The sequence below is a fragment of the Microchirus variegatus genome (genome assembly GCF_963457635.1).
Source record: "Microchirus variegatus genome assembly, chromosome: 2".
NCBI classification, from domain to species: Eukaryota; Metazoa; Chordata; class Actinopteri; order Pleuronectiformes; family Soleidae; genus Microchirus; species Microchirus variegatus.
The window spans coordinates 41,042,400-41,068,514 of NC_139803.1; the positions used below are offsets into that span (position 1 = coordinate 41,042,400).

At 43.7% G+C, this 26,115-nt stretch overlaps 1 protein-coding gene across 1 annotated transcript in view; it reads right to left on the reverse strand.

The window, feature by feature from the left end:
- Window positions 1-75: 75 nt before the first annotated feature.
- Window positions 76-26,115, reverse strand: part of ehbp1l1a (EH domain binding protein 1-like 1a) — a gene marked incomplete at its 5' end in the record, with an annotated part of 38,266 nt that continues 12,226 nt past the window's right edge. Inside the window, 25 exons of the mRNA XM_083907327.1 lie at window positions 76-300; window positions 1,954-2,071; window positions 2,157-2,230; window positions 2,328-2,539; window positions 3,639-3,673; window positions 3,789-4,344; window positions 5,002-5,050; window positions 5,140-5,306; window positions 5,962-6,121; window positions 6,293-8,386; window positions 8,768-9,265; window positions 9,570-9,776; window positions 9,964-10,021; window positions 10,109-12,963; window positions 18,345-18,444; window positions 18,533-18,592; window positions 18,719-18,928; window positions 19,818-19,961; window positions 21,295-21,507; window positions 23,126-23,296; window positions 23,451-23,696; window positions 23,873-23,941; window positions 25,300-25,436; window positions 25,533-25,711; window positions 25,828-25,881. Of these exons, the coding sequence (XP_083763453.1) occupies window positions 207-300; window positions 1,954-2,071; window positions 2,157-2,230; window positions 2,328-2,539; window positions 3,639-3,673; window positions 3,789-4,344; window positions 5,002-5,050; window positions 5,140-5,306; window positions 5,962-6,121; window positions 6,293-8,386; window positions 8,768-9,265; window positions 9,570-9,776; window positions 9,964-10,021; window positions 10,109-12,963; window positions 18,345-18,444; window positions 18,533-18,592; window positions 18,719-18,928; window positions 19,818-19,961; window positions 21,295-21,507; window positions 23,126-23,296; window positions 23,451-23,696; window positions 23,873-23,941; window positions 25,300-25,436; window positions 25,533-25,711; window positions 25,828-25,881 (8,760 nt within the window). The 3' untranslated portion in view covers window positions 76-206. The remainder of the gene's footprint in view (window positions 301-1,953; window positions 2,072-2,156; window positions 2,231-2,327; window positions 2,540-3,638; window positions 3,674-3,788; window positions 4,345-5,001; window positions 5,051-5,139; window positions 5,307-5,961; window positions 6,122-6,292; window positions 8,387-8,767; window positions 9,266-9,569; window positions 9,777-9,963; window positions 10,022-10,108; window positions 12,964-18,344; window positions 18,445-18,532; window positions 18,593-18,718; window positions 18,929-19,817; window positions 19,962-21,294; window positions 21,508-23,125; window positions 23,297-23,450; window positions 23,697-23,872; window positions 23,942-25,299; window positions 25,437-25,532; window positions 25,712-25,827; window positions 25,882-26,115) is intronic.

Consider the following 26,115-nt stretch of genomic DNA (forward strand, 5'->3'; position numbering starts at 1 on the left):
GCTCAAAAAAAGACAAAACGGCTCGTGGACTCTGAGCCTGAAGCTCACACTCCTGTTCTGGATCATCTGTGTCTGTCACTGTGTGGACGACGGTCTCGTCCTCACTGTCCTCTCACCGCTGAAGGTCGTTGAGGCGACCCAACGTCTTTTTTTCCTTGACCTTTTTTTGTCTTGTTGTCTTTTCTGGCTTTCGTCGTCGTCGTCCATCACTGCATCACGCACTTCTCCTTCTGCTGCTTGGCGTACTTCCTGCGGCGCTGCTCCAGGCCTCGCTCCAGACGCTCGTCCTCCTCCAGAGCTCTGAGGGAGCGAGAGGGAAAGTCAGGACTCGGGGGGAAAAGACGATGTAATCTGGGTTTAAACCGCATTTTATGGACTCTGGAAAAACGCTGAGTTCACAAGAGGTTCCTTCACAGGAGAGTTTAAGGAATAAAACGTAAGCAAGATTCAGACGTGACAAGGAGGACAATGCAAATTCAACAATAATGGATTATACATAGCAGAAAAAAAAGTATGAAATTCTGCATTTTTAGGCAAAGTTTCATGACTTTCTTTCTGTTAGGATCCTCATTAGCTGCTACTCCACACCAGCTAACCCACAAAAAGACGAAATTACAGGGGAAAAACCCTAAACCTAACCCCTACCCTAAGCAAGATTCAGACGTGACAAGAAGGACATTGCAAATTCAACAATAATGGATTATAAATAGCAGGGAAAAAGTATGAAATTCTGCATTTTTATGCAAAAAAGACAGAACAAAACAAACAAAAAAACACAAAAAGGCTAAATTACGGGGGAAAACACTAACCCTAACCCTTAGCAAGATCCAGACTTAACAAGAAGGACATTGCAAATTCAACAATAATGGATTATAAATAGACTTTCTTTCTTTGTTAGGATCCTCATTAGCTGCTACGCCGCACTAGCTACTCTTCCTGGGATCAACAAGACAAAAACAACCCCACAAAAAGGCAAAATTAACGGGGAAAAACCCGATCCCTAACCCTAACCTCTAAACCTGACCTTATTTCAATTCTAATCTAATACCCTAACTATTATCTGGCCCTAACCTTAACCTCATCTGAGCTCAAAAACTTAACCTAATCATTATCTGACCCTAAACTGAACCTAATCTGAGTCCTAATCTGAACCTAACTAGTATCTAGCCCTCATCTTAACCTCATCCGAGTCTAAAAATCAAAGAATAATAATCCAAGGTGTCCGGTGGTTGTGTGGATTGGGATGTGGTGACAAGATTCAGACGCGACAAAACGGAATTTAATCCGGACTACGGATTAAATTCTGCATTGTAAGGCAAAAAAACAGAACAAAACAAAACAAAAAACCCCACAAAAAGGCAAAATTACGGGGAAAAACCCTTACCTTAGCCTAACCCTAAGCCTAACCCTAAACAAGATTCAGACTTAACATGGCGGACATTGCAAATTAAACAATAAAGGATTATAAATAGCAGGAAAAATGGTGTGAAATTCTGCATTCTTAGGCAAAAAGACAGAACTAAACAAAAAAAAAAACCCACAAAAAGGCTAAATGACGGGGAATAACCCTAACCCTAGCCCTTAACCCTAATCAAGATTCAGACTTAACAAGGCGGACATTGCAAATTCAACAATAATGGATTATAAATAGCAGAAAATAACTACAAAATTCTGCATTTTTAGGCAAAAAGACAGAACAAAACCAAAAAAAAACACAAAAAGGCTAAATTACGGGGAATAACCCTAACCCTACCCTTAGCAAGATTCAGACTTAACATGGCGGACATTGCAAAATCTACAATAATGGATTATAAATTGCAGAAAAAAAGTATGAAATTCTGCATTTTTAGGCAAAAAGACAGAACAAAACAAGCCCACAAACAAAAGTCGTCCTTTGCGGAGAACAAGAAGAAGATGAAAATGAAAGGCTCTTCAAATCGTATTTGGTCTCACCCTCTCTCTTTGGCGTCCATGTTCTGGACCAGCTCGTCCCTCTGGTTGACCAGCGACACCAGCTCCTGCAGCAGCAGCTGCTCGCGGCGTTTGTGCGCCTGACTTTTCTGCCACTCCTCTGCGAGGACAGAAGACAACGATGAAGACAACGGTGAAGACGGTGAAGTCTACGTCATACCCGCGCTACGTCATATCAGCCGTACCTTCCATCGCCATGATGTCCCTCAGCTCCTCGTTCAACAACTCAAACCGTCTCTCCAGGTCTTGTTCGTCCAGTCTGTCGATCACAAGACATTCATCGAAGGATTCGTCTGAATATTTTCAAAATAAAAGCGCACACCTGTACAGTGTGTCTGTGTGTGTGTGTGTCTTACAGCAGCTGCAGATGGTCCTGCCTCCGGATTAAAGCGTTCTTCTTGTTGACGAGCACAAACCACTCCTGAATCAGCCTCTCCTCCTCCACCTTGTCGCTTCCCGTCTCCAGCAGTTGTCGGAGTTTCCTCTCGACCACGCCGGCTCTGGTGTCGATGTGATTCTGCTCTGCTTCCAGCGCTTCCATCTGATTGAGAACGTACTGGCTGGCGTCCTGGACACAAACAACGCGACATAACCTTTGTTTATTTTAACATTTGGACATGAGCTGTGCAAAGTCTGATGCCGCTGAAATGAAGCAGAGTGAAATTACAGAGGTTTTAGTAAAGAGATGTCTAGGCGTCCTCACTTTTGGCACCATCTGTGCCATTTGAGATTTCTTAGGTACCAAATTATTAAAAACCCATTTAATTTTATTTATGTCACTACAGATCTAAAAAGAACTTGTTTTGAAAAAAAAAATATATATATATGATAACGCGCTGTAAATGGATGCTCCCTGTGCGGTGCGTAATAACAACTCTGCGACTCTGCAGCGTCTTCAGTTAGCGCCATAGCTCTGGCTTACCTTGGTCAATTAGGGTGATTGACAGCTCGTTTTAAACCTCTAAACCGGTAGAATCTGACCCCGGTCTCCAAATGCGTGTGAATCACTTCATTAGTGAGTCAAAAGGACATAAATGCATATGACGCATTTGTGCGGACATTCACCCTTCTCTAATCAGAACGATCTAATGTCGCTCTGTAATGATCAATCAGACAGGGAATAGTCCCAAAAGCATGCTGGGAAGTGTAGTTCTTCATGAGAAGCGGTTTTGTTCCGGTGGAAATAACTTGTTTTGATAATCAGCAAAGGTAAGACAACTTTTCCGCTTGTAATTCTTGAAAGTCAGTTGTTGTTTTGCTCTTATTTTGGGGCCGGATCCGTGAATCTTGGTCGTAGAGTGATAGAAATGGTACCGCTGGAATCTGTGGGTTTTCCGCTGTCCGGTCGACACGTGTTTTTTTTTGATTACATAATCACGCCGACGCTCCGGTGCCGCTTTTCAATGTGTGCACTGTAACGTGTTTTTTTCGCACATGCTGGTTTGATCCGTCTGTGTTTTAACTGTGTTTCATGAACATAAGAATGGTTTTATAGGAGCTTTTAGCCGAGTTTCTGACCTTTCTGTGGGTATGCAGCATGTCTGTGTTTGTTAAAGTTAGACATGGTTTTATGACGCTTTTGTCGCCGCGTCTGACGTCAACCGTGAAGAAGAGGTTAATCAAGAGATTTTTTGAAATGAGGCAGAATAAAGCCCAACACAACCGACCTGTCCTGGTGGTCTTCCCTCCTCCACCGCTGCCTCTGTTCAAGTACAGTTTGGACAAAAAAACAGTCAATTTAAGTGTGTAAGAATTTTCGTTTATGTCTATTCATGGTAAGTTGAAAACAGAACCCCACATAATAAAGGACAACTTGCCTGTTTCTGACTTCCTCCGGCCGATTTCGCCGTCGTCTTGTCCTGACGCCGCGCCTTCTTCCAACGAGCCGCTTCTCCGCTGCGACCTCCTCTTCTTCACCAGATCGGCGTCTCTGATGTGAGAGAAACTCGACTTGGAGAGGAAACCCGTCCTTGGCGGCGCCACGGGAGACTGAGTCCCACCACCTGCCGCCGCGACCTGGGACCGCTTCGTTCTCGGCGGCGGAACCACGTCCTTGCCCGTTTTACCGCCGTCCTCCGCGGTTCCCGCCGCGCCGTTTGTTTCCAGGCTGATGCCCTCCTCCTGTAGCCTCTGGGCGCAGTAGCGGACCGCGGCCTCCGGGTCGTCCTGGGTGTCGCGCTCCCCCGCGACTGCGTAGCTGGACTCGCTGCTGTCCTTCTCTAATTGGAGCACACTGAGCTCCTGTCCGGTGAAATGAGTGCGGATCTGGTTGAGGTAGGTCATGACGATGAGGCGATCGGGCACTGTTAGCATGACCATGTCGGAAGGTTCTATCAGCCTGGAAATGCCGAGTTCGGCAAAGCCATCGAACGCCTGGAATGTGGACAAAAATGGATCAATGATTGGATTTTATTGGCGGTTATCAACAAACACAACATTTTGGTATGTACGGGGTAGTCAATTCAAATCATAAGAGGTCCAGATGTCCTCAAGCTGAGGTTGAGAACTTCATGAACTTCTCTGACGAGGTACATCGCCATTTGGTGAACCTATAGTACCGTAATGGCTGTAAAAGCTGCACCAATTAAAACACAAATGCCTTCTGGCAATGGATCTGGACGGGTCCACCTATAAGTTGCCCCTACATTAAAGGTGCCATATGTAAGAATGTGGCCAAAAATGGTTACTACATTCAAATTCAAAGTATTTTAGGTTTCGTTTTCTGACGTAACTGGCAACCCGTGGTTGCTCGGCAGCTGAGACTCTACTGAAAGCAATGATTGGTAGACGGCGGTAGGTGGCGCCACATGACGCCAAAACATGAAACATGATTTGCAGTCTGCAAAATATTTTTTTTAATGCAAATATTTTGTCTGTACTGTTGTTGTTGGTGAGTTCAGTTTGTTATATGAACATTATTCCTGAGTCTCTGTGACATATTAGGAGGATTTTTATGGCCAGTTGCTTTAGATTTATTACATAATGCACCTTTAAGATATGCTTTGTTAGTAATTTAACGTCATCACTCACCTTTCTGTTGTTGTGCTTGATGTCGTACGGGTCCAACATTTCATAATTACTATACAAAAGGAGGAGGGACAAAAATATAAGTAACCGCATAACAAACACGTGTATGCAGTGACAACAGTGTGCAAAAGTGTTTCTTACATCGTTTCCGGGTGGAAGTGGTTTAATATGGCGCAAAAGGCCAAGCCATTTCTCCACGAGGTGCTGAAGTTGGTGATCTTCAGCCCCTTGTGACCCTGTGTGACCTCTTGACACCATTCCAGGAGAGACTTGCTGGACGTCACCAAGCGGGGACTGCTCAATACGCTCTACAACGAGAAACATCGCAAGTATTTTCTAAATCTGCTTCATGCACAAATATATGGTATTTACTCATGTGTTGCAAAGAATTAGAAATGGTGGTGGTAGAACTAGATATGACTGTTTTCGTTGACCATGTTCATACTGTTATCACAACAGCTGACGGGGTCGTACCTATGTTCCCTGGGTCCTATGTTCCCCGGTCACATACAAAGCGGGGAACATAGGACCCAGGGAACATAGGTACGGCCCCCAGCTCACCATCCTCTTAAAAGCTGCATGTCGCAAAGTAGTTAGTATGGGTCGATCAATGCCACCATTTTGTGTCTGGTACAAAACCAATATTGCAAAACTCAGACTATCTACCAAAAGCCTGAGTCTAATTCCAATAAAGAGATTTCTGACATCCTATTTAAGGATTATGGCCAGCATTGGACACATACTGATTGTGAGCAACATACTGGCTCACCGGTTAGTAGGGGAAGAAATCAGAGCTGTTCTGAAAATAGCTGGTGACTGGAAAATAGGCTGATTATTTCACAATAACGAGACAAGAAGCTAAAAGAGGCTAAGAAGCTCCTCGCAGGTTGCTAGCTCCTTCATTCTGAGCATAGTCACTGAACACATTGCTAATAAATATGGTGTTGACAAGGTGTGACGTACGTCCGAAGAGGCAGCACCGTCTGCAGGTCTTTTTTGGGGCGTTGTTGGTGCACTTGTTTGGTGGAGGTCAGAAACTTGAGACTTGCCGTCTTCGCCGCTCAATCGCTTCTTGCCGCGGGTCACAGGTACAGGCTGACCAGAAGAATCCTCCGTTCTCTCCCTTTGATTGAAAAACAAAGAGAAACAGAGGAAAGAAATAATAAACTAATGCTGTTTCCAACCAAACACAGGTCTGACGACTGTTAACACTTATTGAAACGGTATTGAATATTGTGAAATGGGTATATGGGGATGAGGCAAATGCAAAAAGTCAATCATCCTCTGAACTTACCCGTCATCTTCTACATAACCAGCAGCTACATCTACAGACACAAAGCAAAAGTCCAAGTCTTCATCCCTCGTTTCCTTCCTTGGTTCACTGTCTTTAGCGTCCTCCACGTGCAGCCAGTCGTCCTGAGACGTCGCCGCGGTGGAAGCGAGACAATTATCGACCTCTGTTTGCAGGACTTTTTCCATGTCCTCCTGCTCAGATACCTTCTCAACCTTCTCTGTTGAGGTTGGACCTACGGGTTTATCTGTAAAAGTCCAGCCTTCAAAGGTTTCATCCTGTGGCTTCTCGGTATCTCCTAGAGAATCGGACTGAGGGAACTCTTCTTGCATCGCTGCTAGCACTGCCTGCTCCACATCGGATGCGACATCCTTTTCACCTTGGGTTGCGATGAAACCTCCCTCTGAGATGACATTTAGATCTGACGATGTTGACAACTCATTCGTTTCTTTGCTAGTTTCAATTGCCTCATCTGGGCATGTCTCAGATGATTCCAGGGGGATTTCATTCTCTACAGGTGGAGGTGGAGTGCTATCGGAATACGTTTGACTGAGACGTTTCTTGGTCCGAGGTACTGGAAGAGGCAAGCTTGTCTGCTCGTTCTGTTGGACTGTCTCAAGACCAATCAAATGATTCGAGCCAGGAATTGTCACGTCGTCTGGGAAGGAACCACTGAGACGTTTCTTTATTCTCGGTTTTGGTACAGGCAAGCTCGAGTTTCCCACGGTCTTCTCCGAAATATCCGCATCCTCTAACTTGACGCTACTTTCAGTACTCAATTTGCTTCTCCTCATCCTCACGACAGTCACTTCCTCTGTAGATGTGGAAGGCGGATGAACCAGAAGAGGAAGAGGAGGGTCCAATTCTTCCGCCCCATGTGAAACTTGAGATGTTCTCTCTGTCGCCGTGAAGTCATCCGGGAAGGAACCACTGAGGGGCTTCCTCGAACGAGGCCTTGGGATAGGTTGAGATGTTTGTTTGTCTCTTTCTGCCTCTATCTCTGGTGATGATGTTTTGTTGATAGTATGATGATCTGTCTTGTACTTTTCAGCATGACCCATTACATCACTGTCACCCAGGACTGGTCTTGTAATCTCCTTGCTTGTAACTTCTAAATCTTTGGTCATTGTTTCCCTGTTACTGAAAATGTTAAAATGCTTGCTTGGTGGAACTTTCTTGCGAGGTTTGGTGAGACGTATCTTCTTGATGATTGAGACGGGAGAAATTTGTTGTGCAGAAGGTTTCTCTGGTTCTGGTTTTGATGTGACTGCGTCAACGCCCATGACTTCTGTTCCCGTCTGTAGAGATGCACTCCCAAGTAAATCTGTTTCTTGAGAGGGTTTTTCCACGGTTCTGTCTTTGCTCTCCTCAGGTTGTGAACGGATCATTTCAGCGGTTGTCTGACATGGTTTATCGACGTTCTGTGAAGGCTCAACATGTTTTGACACAGTGCTTGGATCAGACGTATTCAACATGGGACCAACTTGTGGTTTAAAATCTTGCTGTTGATCAGTTCTTTCTCTGGTGACATGGTCTTTTCTCCTTTGTGTTTTCGGTGGCGGTTCAGGTGGCAAACTACTATCTCTTTTTTTACCACGAGGAGGAGGAGCAACATTCACGGACACTGGCACACATTCAGCTGTCCCTTTCCGATCGTGGTCAGTTGCGGATGTCGCGGGAGCGTCAACACCTTCTTGGACTCGATCACTCTGGGGCACAGCTGGAGTGATGCTAATGTCTCCTTTGTTTATGTCGTGAGACGGAACAAGGCCAGTGGTTAGTTGGGCGGGAATAAGCTCATCAGAATCTTTCCTTAAATACTGAACAGCTTTAGACAAATCATTGCGTTTTTGTTTGCGATCTGGTGTTAAACTATCCTTCCTTCGAAGTGGCCGTTTTGGAACAGTGTCTTTGTCTTTAGTAGCTCCTTTGTGCAGCGGTTCTGGAACTTTTCTCTTTGGCTGTCTTCCTCGTTGAGTGACACCAGGGTCAGCTTGCGCTCCAGAAGGTTTGGCTGAGAGAACCTCTTTACGTTCTTTTTCACCTGCAAGTGACGCATTTGACGTAGGGCACAGGTCAGACATTTCGTCTTCAAGGCTTAAGGAAAAGAGAGGAAAATGTTTAGAATCCACGGACCTGGACTTGAATACAGTTGTACCATGCATGTCTTCAGCCCATTACAAATCTGCTTTTTTCAAAGTTCTGCTTTCCTTACTGTACATGTAAAAGCGTACGGTCAATAACATGACACAGCAGCACATACAGGACAAAAGACAAAGACACCTCTATTTACAAAACATTTAATATTACCATTCCAAATCACAACGCCAATCCATACAGCTACAACGGAGACTTGACATGACAATTTCTTGAGTAGTAAGCTCTCATCGGCAGTGTTACAGTGAACAATGCAGGATGTGTACATCCTCACACCATGCAACCAAACGTTTGGGCAGCTCACCGTCCACCAACACTCACCCTCTATTCATCTGTGAAGAAGACGACGACACTGTTCTAATCTCATCGCATTCTCCCGCCGTCTCGTACCTCGCTAACAAACTTTCAGAGTCCGTGAACTTGGTGAGCGAACTCTCCCTCGAAAGAGATGCTTCTCGTCCCTCTAGACGCTCACCGTCTTCTTTTGATATTTCAGTAATATCTGCCTCCGTCAACGGGGGCCATTTCTTCATGCCAGCACATTCTAAATACCCATCCTCGCTGTCGGTCGATGTTGATTGATCGGATACCAAGTTCCACATGTAAGGCTCAACACTTGCTGGATAGTTGATGTCAGAGTCGGTGTCAATGTCTTCCTCCGTCTTATGTATGGGAGTAGAACTGTCTGCAAAATGTAGAATAAACTCGTCTGAAGGGATCTTGTCCTTCAGGTCCAGATACGAGATGTCCTTGGGCTGGCGATCCTCTTCGATTAAAGTAGAGCTAGACGGCCCCAGTATGGATACTACTGTTTCATAACTGTGAGAAATGGATAGTGGAATAAAAATAATTCTTTCAATCAACGTATACATGTAGGTACTGTAAGAAACCACCAAGGTTTGGAGATTGTAAATCAAAATTGCTTGGGTATTTCAAACTATATGAATTCAAACCAATTGACGATGCAAAACTTGGATGTTTTGTAAAGTCCACTCCCAAAACCAAACAAACTGATTTTAATATAAATATTTATGAGCCTGATCTCTTTGATCTGGATGTTTAGTAATGGTTGATGCACACCGTGTTACATGCACCATCAGTTGCAGACCAGTGTGACACTTACCCTTTATGGAAAGCACCAACAATAGTCTTTACTAATCCTGACGTCTCTTCCTCCTTTGCTGACAAAGAAGGTTCTCCCCGTTTCTCTTTTACTGTTCCCTCTGCCTCCAATACTTCCCAACCCAAGACTCCTACTGGCTCTGGTGTGTCCAGTGGTTTCTTCACTGTTTGGGTCTCCTCTGCTGCTATTCTGCCTAACAGCGATTCACTGGGGGCCCAAATATAAAAGACTTCAAGGCGTGATCCTCATACACAATAAGAAATGTACCAAAACACACACTTCAGAGATACCAAAACTGACCATGCACTTCTGTAATGAAGTTAATGAAGCTAACGTTTACTAGTCCACACAGTCCACAGCAAACACGACCAGAACACCAGGCTCTTGAACTTACCTATGGCCTACAGAGGGGTCTATGCTTTGCTTTGCAACACCTTTTTCCAAATTTTCCACTGCCATAAAAACAAACAAAATACAAATGTCAAAGAAATGTCAAAGAAAGATAATGTGGGCGTTTATCGTTACACTACAAATCTTACCGAGTTCAGTGCTGGGGTTTCCGACAGCAGAGTCACTACAACATGGCTGAGCTGGCAATTCTGGTTCTTTCTTTGTTGGATTGAATTGCACAATGCTGGGGAAACCAGGACTTTGAGTCAAATGTGGACACGATGGAGCCATTTCTACCATTGATTTAATTTCCTCTTGTTCATGCGGCGCTGGGAATTCTCCAAGCAGAACAATCTTTTCACTCCGCTGCTGCCGATCAAACAACTTCCTCCGCGTTGTCTCGGTTTGTACTTTTATATGTTCAGCGCTGAGCGTCCTTGCCGATGGAAAACCTGGGACACGCGAGACACACGGGGCAGATGTGTATAAACTGACCATGTTTGGTGGCCTGTTTGCAACTCGAGCAGAAGGAAAGCCATCGAGTCTGGCTTCTTTTGGGCAGGACGTCACTAACGTCAGCATGCTTTTCATGTCATGGCAACTGAGATGGTAGTGGTCAGCGCTTATATCTGCCCTCTTCTTCTGAGGTTCTTCCAAAATAGGTGTCGCTACAGTCAGCCACTCAGTGCTTTGGGTTGTCGTCATAGACGCGAATCCTTTGAGACTTGAAACACTGGCGCAGCAAGGCAAAAATCTGATCATATTGTGTTCAATGCGGGGTTTGGTTTGAGGTGCAGAGGGGAATCCAGGGGTTCTGGACACCTCTGGGCAAGATGGCGCCAAGGCAAACATTGTCTTCACTGTCTCTCCAGCCTGATATGGACTGTGTACTCCAAAACGTGTCTCCTTTGGAAGCAAACTCCATAAAATTGGTCTATCAAAAAGCCATTGAAATTTAGAGGTCAGTTCATGGGATGCAAATCCTGGGAGAGAGCATACTTTGGGACAAATGGGTAGAAGACTCAGCATGTTGTATCGAGGGTAAGATGGAAAGCCTGGTATCTTTGATGCTCCTGGGCAAGAAGGAACCATGGCTAGCATGTTGTGTGGGTTGTCTGTGTTTATTGGTGAGCTGTTAACGTTATATATAACTTTCTTTTGAGGTCTGTAGATGAATGAATCCAGTTCAGTGACCCATTCTTTTTCCTCGTTGCCTTCAACAGATGAAAATCCAGATATGGTAGAAGATGGAGGACACAAAGGAAGGAGGTTGACCATATTTAGGCCATAAAACACCATTTTTGGATTTGGGAAACCAGGAATACTTGACACTTTAGGGCACGTCGGTACAAGAGAAACCATACCACTCTTGATACTTTGGTTTGATGTGTCAAATATGACTCCCTTTGTTGGTGGCCTCTCCAACAATGACTCGTCTTCTGCAACCCATTGTACACTAATATCTCCAACAAGTGATGGGAATCCAGGTATTCTGGACACTTGAGAGCACAGCGAAGAAAGGCTAATAATATCTCCAAGAAAATATACGCTTTGAGGATTTGGATGAGAGGGGAACCCTGGCGTTCGCGGTGCTTTTGCACAGGACGGCAAAAGGGAGACCATAGTTTTTATTGCTCTCTTGTCTAGTTCACATTGGCCAGTCAAGGACACATACTTTTCTTTAGTTCCAGGCTCAAACAATGGCTCCTTGCTCACTGTCCACTCTTTTGAACAATGCAATGCCGGGATTCCTGGTATTTGTGACACTTTTGAGCAGGAGCATGAAAGACTGACCATATTCATGTCATTACTTATAACTGGGCAAGATGGAAGCAGAGGTTCTAGAGGGTCCAGAACAGATGGATAAGAATTAATACTCGTCTCTTTTGGCAAATTTGGGGCTAAAGTTGGCATGGTCTTCATTTCTTCATTGTGAGGTCCATCTTCAACCATGGGTCCAACTTGTTTGTATTCTGCATCCCAGCTCTTGTCAAACTGATGATTCATCAATGATGGAAAACCCTCAACACTGGAGGTTTTTGGAGAAGAGCTTGCTAGGCTTATCATATCTGATATATTTAATACTATCGTAGTTTGTGGGCATGGTATGGAACAGTGCTTTAATTTTGTACTAAAAAGAGGTTCCTCTTGGGATACCCATGATCTGTTATTGGCTTCACTGACAGATGGCAAGCCAGGTATACTGGACACACATGGACAACTAGGACACATGTTTACCATGCTTAGTCCATGGAAGCCTAAACTGTGTTGTGATAAAGAAGGGAATCCAGGATTTCTGGTCTCTGTGGGACACGATGGTACCAGTAAAACCATTTCTTTCTTGTTCTTTTCATCCTCGTCCGATGCAAAATATGTAAATACTTTCTTAACTTTTGATTCTTCCTGCCAGATTGGCTCATGATTAATTAACCAACATGTTTCTTTGACGAGCAGTTTAGATGGCATGCCAGCAATGTTGGTCATATTGGGACAGGTTTCAGTGAAAGGGGATTGGTTGTTCTTAACTTCAGTCCTAATGTCAAACGGTGGGAGGTGGGATTTTTCATCAGCCATTTGTTCTCCTGGCTCCTCCTGTCCTTTTAATCCAAGAGCACATTCATCGGTTGGAATTTCTATTTTCTTATTCCTTGTAGACTCACTGTCCGCAGTAGCCGGGGATTCACAAATGTCACTCACAGATTGGAATACTGGGAATGGATCTACGATCCCAGTCTCTGTCTTCATTTCATTATCACTGTCCAATATCCTGGCAACACCAGGGAACAATGGAATGTTACTGACCATTTCTCCCAATATTTCTTCTTCTGTTGCATTCTTGTTTGCTTCTGTCACCCCCTGTGGCAGCTCCTCACATAATAAAGTTGTGCTTGTAAGATGTTTTTCTAACTTTTGCTCAACATTATTTATTTGGATCTGGGGAGGTGGCTGGGCTGCATCTGCAACATCTGGGTATGACGGCTGCAGTGAAGCCACATTTGGATGTCTAAAAAGAAGGTAAATACAAAGTTATGGTCGTAGTTGTAGTTCACTGTATTTTCCAGATATATCTGAATCAATTGGTGAGAACGCCATCAATGCACAACTCTCCAAGTTCAACAAATGCACAATATATCAAACAGATATTTAAGTCTCATGCACTATACCTAAAAGCTGCACTCGTGTAAGCAAACAAAATCATGCCACACCATTTTCTAAGCCAGAATCAATTACTACTATAAGCCAGTCAGTCATGTAAAGCCAGCGTTAATACTGGGTTAAAAACAACAACTTTATATCAAGTCCTTCACATCACATCAACACAAAGCTCTAAATAAAATTCATATGGTATTACCTTAACAACAATCAAATGTTTCTTAAATCTAGCACGAAAACTTGACTTTGGATATTTTAAACTTAAGCATACCGCAAGAGGTCATTATGATTTTAAAAACCCCACAATGCTTAATTACACATAAATCAATCTAACATGAACATAAGCCAACTTTCAACTTTACTGAAAATGCCATTGGTTCAGAAGGTAATAGTGACTGGAAATGACTCCCCCTACATAATAATGAAAGAGGTTCAGCAGCCTCTGTTTCATTAGAATTATTTAATCAATTATTCTTTGACAAGCGACAACAAGGGCACATCCGTGCAAGCTCGGCGACTGTTTCACAACTCACAACCTCACACGCAAAACAGATGCAGGGTTGTTTTTTGGGCATTAAAAGTCAAGCCAGGTGGCGCTCAAGTCAGACCACATCACGTCACTGCATCACTGTGCAAACCAAGGCCACCCACCTCTGTGTTACACTCAAAAACAGTGGAGTGTCAGGAACAGAGTGCCACATTCTGCAATGCAAGTTTCTGGAAACAGAAAATGATTGTTTTTTTTTTTTAAAAAGGAACGTGCTGACACCAAAGACAAAATTCCATCTCCTATTTTTTCCAACCCACTCACCCTTTTTCTAGTATGGTTACATGACTGTCATCACTCAGAAAGCCCAGTCCATCTTCATGCATATCCAAAGGTGGGCAAACGTCCTGTGGTGTTTTCATGGTAGCGAGATCTAATCGGGGTGGAATGGCCTCCTCGTACAGCATCAGTAATCCAGAGGATTGCTGATGTGTTGATGGTAGCCCAAAAACGGACGCTTCCTTTGGGCAAGACGGCACAATATTCACCATATTTGGAAGCCAGTTCATGTCAGATGGTGGTGGAGACGACGGCTCAGGGGACAGGACAGCTTTCATTCTGTCTTTGTGAGGACACTGGTATTGACTGCATCTTTGCTGCTTCATCGTCACAACGGGCTCGCTCTTTACTTTAGAATCAGAAACAACAACCGCAGCTCTCGAGGGGAAACCAACGATGCTCGACTTTGTCGGGCAACAAGGAGTCATTTGTGTTGAAGTTTGTGTTTTCTCTACAGCGGCAACAACAGCTTGGGTTTGTGCAGCAGATGGAAAACCAGGACTCATGGCGTGTTGTGGACACGACGGCAGCATGGTCAGCATTACTTCTCTGTCCTTAGATAGAATTTCCCTAACTGTACAGTCTTGGTAAGTTACTTCATATTGTCTATCAAATGGGGTTTTCCAAAAGGCATCTGTGTCCACACACCAGCAATCAAATTCTTTACTTATACTCTGAGCAGGTAGTCCTGGAACTCTACTGTACTTTGGGAACGTGGGAAATGATCTTAACATGCAAGGAGCCTCTTTCGTTAAAACTTCAACGGGCCTCTCTCCTAATTTAGATGGAATTCCAGGAATATTAGAGTGTTTGGGACAGGGTGGCAACATGGATACCATTATCCTAACCACTCCTTGCTCTACAAAATCCATCATATGGTCAGATATTGCTAAACCTCCCAGGTTTATCATTGTCTTTTCCCACATTGGTCTTTGATCTATACTCCATTTTACTGCATCAGACTCGCTGTGGAATCTAGATGGCATTCCACAAACTCTAGAATGTCTTGGACACGTAGGAAGCAGGATTCTCTCACTTGCCATGTCGGCCAACATCTGACATTGCACTGATGGAAAGCCAGGTGAACGAGCTGTCCATGGGCAGGAGGGCAACATGGAGACCATGGATGTGTCACACTCAACATCTCGACTGAACACCTCAGAATAGAACTTGAAAGCACACTTCTTCCTTGGATGGAAGAGCCACTTTCCTTCCACTGACCACTCTAACCCGATTCTACCATCTAAACTTGAATCATCAGCAAAAGATGACGGCATTCCAGGAATCCTAGACTCCTTTGGAAGCTGCAATTTCATCATATCCAGAGCACTGAAAGTCTGAGTCAGAGCACAGGGAAACCCTGGAATGCAAACCTTCATAGGGCAAGAGGGGAGCATTCTACTCATTCTTTGAGCAGTGTTCTTATCAAACCCTGAAGCTGCATTTAGAATCTGCACTTCACTATTTCTGATCAGACTCTCCCACCCGGAACTTTTTAAAGAAAACCAATCCTTGCAACTAGAGAAAACAAAGTTGTGTGCAGTCTTTGAAGGCAAACCAGGGACTGGGCTACGTCTGGGGCATGAGGGCAATATATTGACCATACAAGGCTCTTGTCGTGGAGCAGAAGGTAAGCCGTAAACACTGGCTTTTTGTGGGCAACACATGACCAAATGCACCATTCTACCATCTTTAATGGTCTCCGTATCCTTTGGTAGCCACTGAACAATACAATGCTCTATGCTCTTCTGTGGTCTCTTATTAATTAACCTCCTCAACACATGCCAATCTTGGTTCTGAGAATTTGATTTGATTTGATCTCGAGACGGCATACCGGGGGTTTGGGAAAGTTTAGGGCACGTGTATAAAAGGATGGGAAATGTAGGTGGTATTGTGGGCTCTTTAGAGTGTAAACCAGGATCTTGCCTTGGTGCAAATGGAACACTTGCTTCTTTGTGTGGTACACAGGGAAAACCTGGAATCATTGCCTTCCTGGGACAAGATGGTAACATATTTATCATGTACTTCATGTGGCTTATGTCCTCAAATGACTTTTCCTGAGCCAAAACGGGATTACTTCTCATTGGTCTTTCTGATATTAATTCCCTAAAGCTATTCCAACGACCATCATATTCCACATTTCCTTGTCTAAAGGGCATGCCTGCAATCATTGTCTGTTTGGGGCATGTCGGGAGGCTATCGACCATACTTGGAGCCTTTTGCAAAGGCACAGATGGAAAGCCGGGTACAGTGGCTCTTCTAGAACATGTTGGCAACATGGCCACCATGACCTTTATCATATCCGTGTCACAGATCTCTTGTTCCTGGACACAGGAGACAAATGGCTCTTTTATCTGTAACTGTTTTGTCCACAGAGAACCTCTATCCCAAACATTCTTTTCATACCCAACAACTGGTCTAACTGAAGCCAAACCTGGAACACTGCACACTTTAGGGCATGCGGGTAAAAGCTGAGCCATGTTTGGTTCCTGTTTCAGAGTCGACGGGAATCCAGGGATACTGGCAGACTTTGAGCACGATGGCGTCATGTCCACCATTTTAGCCATTCCAACACTCTCCCCACAAACGGGGTTCAAATAATCCAAATACAGCAGTAATTGCAACCTCTTGCTGGATAACCTCTGGAAAAGTAACCTGCTATCGTCAGGCCAAGCTGTAACTTGTGACTGACGTAACGTCGTCATTCCGGGAATCTTGGAATATTGTGAACAACTGGACACGATCTCAGTCATACATGGTTCTCTACCTTCAGCTGGCTGTTCAGTGGATGGTGAATGAGACACAGAACCCTCTCTTAGAAACAGTGGACCAAGTTCAACCGTAGATATGTACACAGACTTTTCATCTATAAAGAGTGCAGGGTTTGTTAACACAACCTCCTGAGCACCTCGTCCATCTCTTGACTGTGTCTCTTGCAGATGTCCTGACTCCAAACTATGGGCTACAAGGCTATTAGTTAAATTTACACCCGACTCTTCTCTCTGATTTGATAAATCATTTGTTGAGGTCTGCTGCTCAGAAGGAAATTCCACATGAGAGCTCAGTCCTGGTGTGACTTTGTCTGCGGAAGCTATTTTGCATGAGATTTTCTCATCCACACATGGTACTGAAAGAGCAGCGCTGACACTTTGCGGTTTCTCCCCCTGTGAGATTGCTGAAATGGACTGTTCTCCAGACCGAGCTCCAGGCATTGAGTTCATCGCCATTGGAGAGATGGTAGTATCGGTGTTGCTGAGAATACACCAAAAACTGGTGTCAGAAGCGAGGTTTTCACAGGAAGACAGAATTGATAGCATCATGCCACACTTACCCCAAATCCACAGCTACGGCTTCTTTTTTGTAGAACGCTCCTACCCTCGAGATTGGTCTTAGGTCAGACGGTGAAGCAGTTTGAGGTAAATGCGACAAAGATTCCTGAACAGGTTCAGATTGGGCTACCGGGTTCCCTAACTGAATGGACATCTCGGAAAAGTGACTACTTGGTGGAACCAGAACTGAATCCATAACGGAAGCGGCAGCTGGATCACGAAAGTCAACGCTTTGCTTAGATCCAGAGTTGTTCGGGGCAACCGTTGGCTGGACTTTGGGGAACGCCCTTGTCATCCTCGAGTCTGTCTGATCCATCGTCACAAAACTACTTGGCTCTGGGGCTACGGGGGATCTGGGACTAGAGGTCAGAAGTGACGCCATACTCTTAGGTCTGAGGGGCAAACAGACATAACGATGTAAGGAAAGTCTCTCCACCGCAGGAACGAGTGCAGTAAAACCCAGGCCATAATCACAAACAAGCCAGCAATGTCAAAAACATACTGCAGCATACTCAAACCAGACACTTACTTTGGTCGTAAGTGACAACCAGGTTTTGGCAAAGCAGCTTTTAACTTTTAGGACTTTAAAAAATACCGTACCGTTTTATTCGTAGCCAAATAAGCAGCCGTGAAACACCATAAAGTTAAAAGCAAGGGGAAGCTGCTTAATGGAGGACAATGGGATCTCGCTTCATGGGATTGGTGCATAAGAGCCCTGAGTGCAGTCCTGTATTATACAAAGGTCATTTCCATCATTCCACAAAGCTTTTTCAAGCCAAAAAAAACCAGGCAGTTTGTTTGTGAGCTGAAGACAGAAAACACCTTTGGAAAGGTTTTCAAGATGGCTGCAAACGCCTGTTTCCTGCTCAAAAACCTAACAATGAAATGCCTTTGTGAAGGAGTGATGTTTTTATTTTGTTTTAAAGGTCATTTAAATGAGTTAATCTGTTAATTTTCTTACTTTTTCAGCAAAGACAATCCATGCATCCATCTCTCAAATGGTTTTGAAACTCATTTTGACACAACAAATTCAGTTTCTTGTGCCATGCCGACCACACCACCATCATATGTACTCACCCTGCCGATGTCTTAATGACCTCGAATCCAAAAGACACGTCTCTTTTTCTCTCTGAAGTCCTGGACGGTTCTGGCCTTGATGGCGATCTTGGATCAGGGGCTGAACAACAACAACAACAACAACAACACAATATTAATGTATGTTCGTATCATCACTAGTTTATTTTAATCGACTTAAATTTGCTTACTTGTAGGCGTTGTAGACTGGTTGTCCTCTTCACTCAGCGTGCTCAACTGTCGTTTGAATTCTGGAAGGAAAGAGAAAATATGGAACATTAACAACCCGTTTTTGAATGCAAACAACCAGCAGGGGGAGTCATTGCACACTGGATGTATGGAGAGAGGCAGGAACTTGATGTTTTCTCATCTTGTACCTGGATCTTGGACACTGGGGTAGACTATTGCAGTCTGGGGTGCGTGAGGAAGATGAGGGAGAGGAGGAGGAGACCCAGAGAGAAAGAGAGCAGAGGAAGGCTTTGGAGGAGGTGTAGGTTCTACTATAGACGTGACCTGAGGTCTCCAGGAGGGGACAAATCCAAACCCTCCTCCTCCAGGTTTCTGTTCCACAGTCTGAGAGGACGACGCTGGCACGGAGGAAAAAGGTAGGAGGTGGATACGAAGGAGGACGGGACAGAAAGAATAGAGAAGAACTTTTCAGTGGACAAGTTCTCAGACTGCAAGACGTTCGGTTAGTACTCAAATAAATGTCATAAATATGTAAGCGCTGCTGCGGCTTCAAGTCAAAAACAAACACACACACAAACAGAGACAAGTGCAGTTTCTTTTGTTTGTTGACTTAGTTTTGCAGCATAGACGACGAGGGACGTTTGTTTACACCACCGTTCAAAGGTTTGTGGCTCACCTATACCAATGTTCTGTTGTGTTTACCATTAAAAGTCACCCTTTTATTCATCAAAAGAGTTGCAAAATGAATAGAAAATATAGTCAAAGGCATTGACAAGATTAGAAATAATGACGGTTCGTTTGTCAAAGACCCAGCAAAACTGTTTTCAGCTGTGCTAACGTCATTGCACGAGGGTTTTCTAATCATCCAATAGCCTTCTAACGCGATTAGCAAACACATTATACCATTAGAACACTGGAGATGGGCCTCCATACAAATTCCATTTGCAGCAAGAATAGTCGTTTTCCACATTAACAATGTATAGAATTTCTGAGTCATTTAATATTATATTCATTGAAAAAGTGCTTTTCCTTGAAAAATTATGACATTTCTAAAAACTTTTAAACGGTAGTGTATGTAAAGTATTGAAGCAATTGGCGGCGGCCGTGGATTAGAAAACAGCCGGTCAAGTTTGGTGGTTAAATGGCAGAGTTTGAATGATGTGTACATTTGAATGGGTGAAGCCCATGAGAGTGATCACAGATGTCAGAGTAGAAGAAGAAGAAGCAGTGGCTTATATAAGAGCAGAGTGTCAGGCGTGAGTTAGGTGATAGGTAAAGCAGCATTACATGGCGTCTCTATTCTCTGCTTTTTCTGCTCCACTGCAGAATCGCCGCGGCCGCGGCCCGAGAGGTGCAGGAACTCTGGAGAGAACTTTGCCTGCGCTAGAGGGGCCTGAGATTTAGGAGGCCTCCATTCGCTCTGCCACGGCGCTGGAAAAAGAGAAGGAAGGAAGAAACAAGACAACAAACATGGGGCAGGGACAGAGGAAGAGGTTTGTGAAAGAGAACAGGGGCCTGCACGGCGAGGGCTGGGTCATACTCTCAGCTTTCTGTGTCTGTTACTTTGCTTGGCAGACAACGTACTACAACTTTTGGGGGTGTGTGGATAAGAAATTCAAGAGATATCGGAAGATACTGCATCAGATACATCGCGCAAAGGAGTTGCTTCCGCTAGGTACGAAAGCAGCTAGGAAAGAGCCAACGAACGATCGGTCCAATACTAGCCAAAACAACTGGACAATTGTTTAAATCTGAAACGGGTGGCCGACACCTCCACCTCCCGTACAGATCTAGCGCGTAAAGCAGCGAGTTAGCGCTAGTTGGTTAAACCGTCTGCACAAATGTCTTCTTAACAGCTAAGTTGTTGAAGCTAACGCTAGCGGTGGTTGTGTCGTGCTAAACATTGGACGAGCAGACCTCCTTGTATGCCATCAAGTACACTACCGTTCAAAAGTTTGGGGTCACTTAGAAGTCCTTATTTTCAATGAATATAACATTAAATGAATCAGAAATACACTCTATACATTGTTAATGTGGTAAACAACTAATCGCGTTAGAAGGCTATTAAATGATTAGAAAACCCTTGTGCATGGACGTTAGCGCAGCTGAAAACAGTTTTGCTGGTACTTTGACGAAAGGGCAAAATGAATATTTTGAATAAAAATCATTATTTCTAATCTTGTCAATGTCTTGACTATATTTTATAATGATTTTGCAACTCTTTTGATGAATAAAAGTGTGACTTTTAAGGGGTAAAAACAAAAAAATTGTATAGGTGACTCCAAACTTTTGAACGGTAGTGTAACTGTACAATTTCTTGAAGAAATTCAAGAGATATCAGAAGAAATGCATCAGATACATTGCTAAAAAAGAGTTGTTTCCTATTGTGCGCGTTTAGGTACGGTAGCTAGCAATGAGCTATCTCAGAATCGGTCCAATACTGGCCAAAACAACTGGACAATGTTTTAAAACCCAAAAACGATCCCGTAAACGCGTTAACGTGAGTTGGTAAAACCGTCTGCACAAATGTCTTCTTAACAGCTAAGTTGTTTAAGCTAACGCTAACAGTGGTGGTATCGTGCCAACATTGGACCAACAGACCTCCTTGCATGCCATCAAGTAGGTGTCCATGGTTAACTGTTTTCTTCACTGTCTCTTTATTCTAAAAAGTAGAGTTTGTGACAGTTTACGGCCCATAAAATAGAGGACACCCATGTATGAACAAGCAGAGAGTATGACCCAGGCCTATCTTCCCTCCCTGTACCTGTCTCTGGGGCAGTTGGCAGACTGGTAGGTATGGTGAGGGCAGAGCCGGGGTCCCCCAGAGAGGTGGGGCATATTTGGGGCTGTCTGGGAGCAGGAGGTGGTGCAGATACAGCAGGGAAGGAGCTGGGAGGAACAGATGAGGAGGAGGAGGAGGTGGAGAAGACGGAAGAAACGGAAGGAACGCTCTGTGCTCGCCACATACTAGGTTGCGCTGAGAGAAGGAAGACGGGAAACAGCAGCAAAGAAATCAGACAACAATGTCTTCATTTGATCTTTTTCTTTTCAAATAACTCTAAGTGCTGTAGTATACGTCTGCCATTTGTAGTTTGAAGTTGGAATTTCCAAGTTGTGGGGAACTTCCAACCCTGACAAGGGATTCCAAGATGGCTGCCACTCATGCAAACACCTGATACTTTAACTGTCAATTCCACTTCTGTCGCTAGCCCAAGATACTTTAGCGTCCAAGTGGAAATAGTCAACTTCTGATGTAAATGGAACGCAGCCTAAGTTTGATTTTCTCACTCTAGGACCAGAATTCTTGCGTGGATAGAACGCGAAAGCCATGCAAGACCTTTGCGGATTCTGCCTCACTTGTTCTCGGGTGTACGAGCCCTAAGATAGCAATAAAAACAGTGGGGTAAAAAGCATTCCAACGCTAATACTGCATCAAAACCCTACACACACAGTATATACACTAGCGTTCAAAAGTTTGGGGTCACCTATACAACTTTTTGTCGTGTTTTCCATTAAAAGTCATACTTTTATTCATCAAAAGAGTTGCAAAAGGAATATAAATTATAGTAAAGACATTGACAAGATGATAAATAATGATTTTTATTCAAAATAATCATTTTGCCCTTTCGTCAAAGCACAAACAATTTTTTTTTCTAATCATCCAATAGCCTTCTAGCGCGATTAGCAAACACAATGTACCATTAGAACACTGGAAATGGGCCTCTATACACCTATGTACATATTACATTAAAAACCAGACGCTTGCAGCTAGAATAGTAGTTTACCAAAAATAATGACATTTCTAAGTGACCCCAAACTTTTGAACGGTAGTGATAAGCGTAAACAACAGAAGTAGTTTCCTGAACTAAACTGGTTTTGCAAGCTTTCTAACTGGTAATTTGAAGCCTTTCGCTGTCAAACAGAAGTAACAGTAATCATAAAGGAACACCTGACAAACCAAAAAGAAAGGCTAATCCAAAAAAAGTGTTCGGTATTCGCAAGATGAGAAGTGGGAAAAACTGCCTTAGAGCTGTTTGCCCCAGAAAAGCTAGAGGATACGGTTTCTGAGTTAAATACGGGACAGAATTACACTGAAGTTTTAATATGGGATGTCATTTCTTCATCTCATTCTCTTAGGCAGAGTGAAATTTAATGTTTTTAATAGTGTTGGGCACTACGTTAACGCACGTTTAGCGCACGTCAACGCATTATGCATTCCCATGACGACTGACCGGTAAAATACTAGCGTGACGTCATGTTAACGTGCCGCGACAGGCACCGTTTACCAGTTAGCTCCGTTAGCTGCATTAGCTCGTTTAGCGCCGTTAGCGCGCCTACAGTGGAAAAGAGCAGCACTACAAATAACTAGCGTACCTGTGTACTGCGTTTGTGTGCCTCTGTTTTTAAAGTTTAGCGTTACTTTAGAGACTCATTTTAACAATCGGGAGTCACGTAAACAAGACGTCACGCGCGTCTTTTAACGCGTCCAGCATTAGTTTTTTCCATGTTTTCTTGAGGACTTAACAGTCCCCATAGTCTAAAGGAAAACAGACAATCAGCATGACTATGTTTTGGATCTTTGTACAGCGCAGTACCTGTTTGTGAGGTGTGAGAGAACGAGGGAGGGTGGAGAGGAGGATCAGAAGGAGATGTGGGTTGGGAAGAAACAGAGGGAGCTTCAGGTGGGGCGAAAGTAGAGAGGACCTTCATCTCAAAGCCGTCAGCTGGACAGGAGTCGCTGTGGAAGCTGTGGGGCCTACGAGAAGCTGACCGAAGCAGAGGTGGACGCAGAGAACAGAAAGCCACAGAAAATAAGTGAACGTGAAGAGAAAATAACTCATCGATGCTAACATAATCTCATCCCAAAAAAGAGACAGGACACCACACCACATGGGACGAGGGTTATCTGTGCAGCGATACCTGATCCGACACCGGGCTGGAAGATTTTTGGAAGCGCCGGAGGGTGAGCACGTGTAAAGGCCGGTAATGAGTAGGCGTAGGGGGAGGGCCGAGGCTGCTGGTTAGCGCTCGGCGGTCGAGCGTGGGCTCGCGATAAAGAGGATGGTGGAGCGGTGGGATGCGGGGGTTCAGGCAGAGGAGGAAGAGGATGAAATGGGGCCGAGATGGTGGAGGAGGAAATGCCGGAGGACGCTTTCCAAGCCATCTCTGAGTGACAGGAATGACACGAGACGAGCGAAAGAGAAATGAGTCGCGTTTAGCGCTCGGAACAGCACAAACCACACCAACCATCATATTTACATCATGTTAAATATGGAAAAAGGCTCAGCGACGCCAGAACCTGAGCAGAAAGGAAGGGAGGAAAGAGAGAGGAAAACAGATACCTGTGGAGCCTGATTCAACTGCAGGCCTCCACGCCAGGTCGTGCACTCGTGTGGTGGAAAGAGCAGAAGCTGTTGCACAAAGTAAAAAAAAAAGGGGAACAGAGCGATTAAAAGAAAGAGGAAGTGACTTCAATCAGAAGCAAACAGAAACGCAAAGAGGAAGCAAAAGCTTGTAAAAAAGGTGAAAAGGGACTTCCTCACCTACATTAAAGATGAATTATTTACACTTTTTAGTCGTCAAACTGGAGAATAACGCACGCTGCATTAGCAAATAAACTCACGAAAAAGTGTCACGTGCCTGCGTGAAACTGCAGACATGAAAATACCACTATGAATAAGGTGATTCATTGGTTTTTTAACTCAAAATAAAAAAATACACTTTTTGTGGTGTCAAAAGGCTGACAGCCTACTGCCAACTAGTGGTTGGAGGCTTAATTACAACACTAAACCACCCTGGAGATTCAAATAGTCACAATACCGTACAGTATCACATAGAGCTGAAACGAATGATTATTTTCGTAATCTATTAATGGAGTAATCGTTTGGTCCATAAAATGTCAGAAAACGTTGGAAACCTGGAAATAATTATGTTCTCGAACGTCTTGTTATGGCCACAAACCAAAATGATTCAGTTTAAATGATTTCTTTGTCATATGGAGCTTCAAACCGATTATCAAAATAGTTGATTAATTTACGACATGACGTTCTTATCAAATTTTGGACCAACATTTTTTTCAATTTTTTTTTCACATTTTGGACAACATATAACGTTTTCATATATATACAACGTATGACGTTTTTTTCAAATTTTGGACGAAATTTTTTTTTTTCAAAATGTTTTAAAAATTTCGGATGGCATAGTATGGTATGACATTTTTATAAAATTTTGGACCAAAACATTTTTTTTCAAATAAATTGTCAGATTTTGGACGGCATAGTTTCGTATGACGTTTTTGTTAAATTTTGGACCAATATATTTTTTCAAAAATATTGTCAAATTCTGGATGTCATAGTATAGTATGACATATTTGTCAAATTTTGGACGACATAGTATAGTATGACATTTTTATAAAATTTTGGACCAACATTTTTTTTTTTCAAATAAATTGTCAGATTTTTTGACGACATAGTTTCGTATGACGTTTTTGTCAAATTTTGGAGCAAAAATATTTTTTTTAAAAAGTGTCAAATTTTGGACGACATACGTATGACGTTTTTGTCAAATTTCGGACGGCACAGTATAGTATGACGTTTTTGTTATACTATAATCGATTAATAATCGAGTACTTCAGCTTCAGTTTCAGCTATCGTATCACGCCATTAAACACTGCGATAATATAGTGTACGGATGTTTTATTAATGATGATTATTTCATCGCCCACTGCTAGCGAAGGCTCAATAATCCCCGCATGTGCTTTGTCCTTTACCGGCAAGATGAGCAGGTCCGTGGCTGGCTCGTCGCTCTTCCCCCGCTTCGTCGTCGCTGTCGATGAAGTCGTCCAGGTTGCCGATGTCGCTCTGCTTCATGCTCATCAGACTGGCCAGACTCTGCATGTCCTCGTCCCTGAAGAAGACGAACAGATTTATTTATCACGTGTCTGTGTGTGAGAAACCTTTTTTTTTGTACTGTAGATGATCGGCTGCTCGGTTGAGGACTTACGTGGCCTTGCCCTCTTTGAGAAAGATGCAGGACAGGCTGAGTTTCAGCGTGGCGTCCACCACTTTCACAGACTGCGGTTTCAGCTTCAGGACGACGTCGTACTGCCCCGGCGTGGCGCTGGCGTACTTCTTCATGTTGATGTCAGCTGACGCCAGCACCTTCCTGCGGCCCTTTGTCTCCTGACAGGTGACGCAAACGTATGATTTGAGTACACTCTCGTCCTGAGTACTGCCAGATATATAAAAATAATAAGCATCAAACCAAACCACAGCGAAGGAGACGGCGTCAGACTCACGTTTTCTATGACAAACGTCCATTCTTTGTCCTCAAACTCCTCGGCTGTGGGTTCCTGTTGAAGAACAAGACTGACTCCTTAGCCGTAATGTTCTTAATCCAGATAAATGACCCAATTATGATTAAAATAAGGTGTAAGGATTGGGTGATTGGACAATACACTTTATTATGGCCTTCCAAAATTTGAAAAGTTGACTTTGGCGTATTTTCTTTTAACTTCCAATCCAATTTTCCTCATAATCCTAACAGATATTGGGTTGAAAATGCCCTGTCCTGGAACATCGTCCAA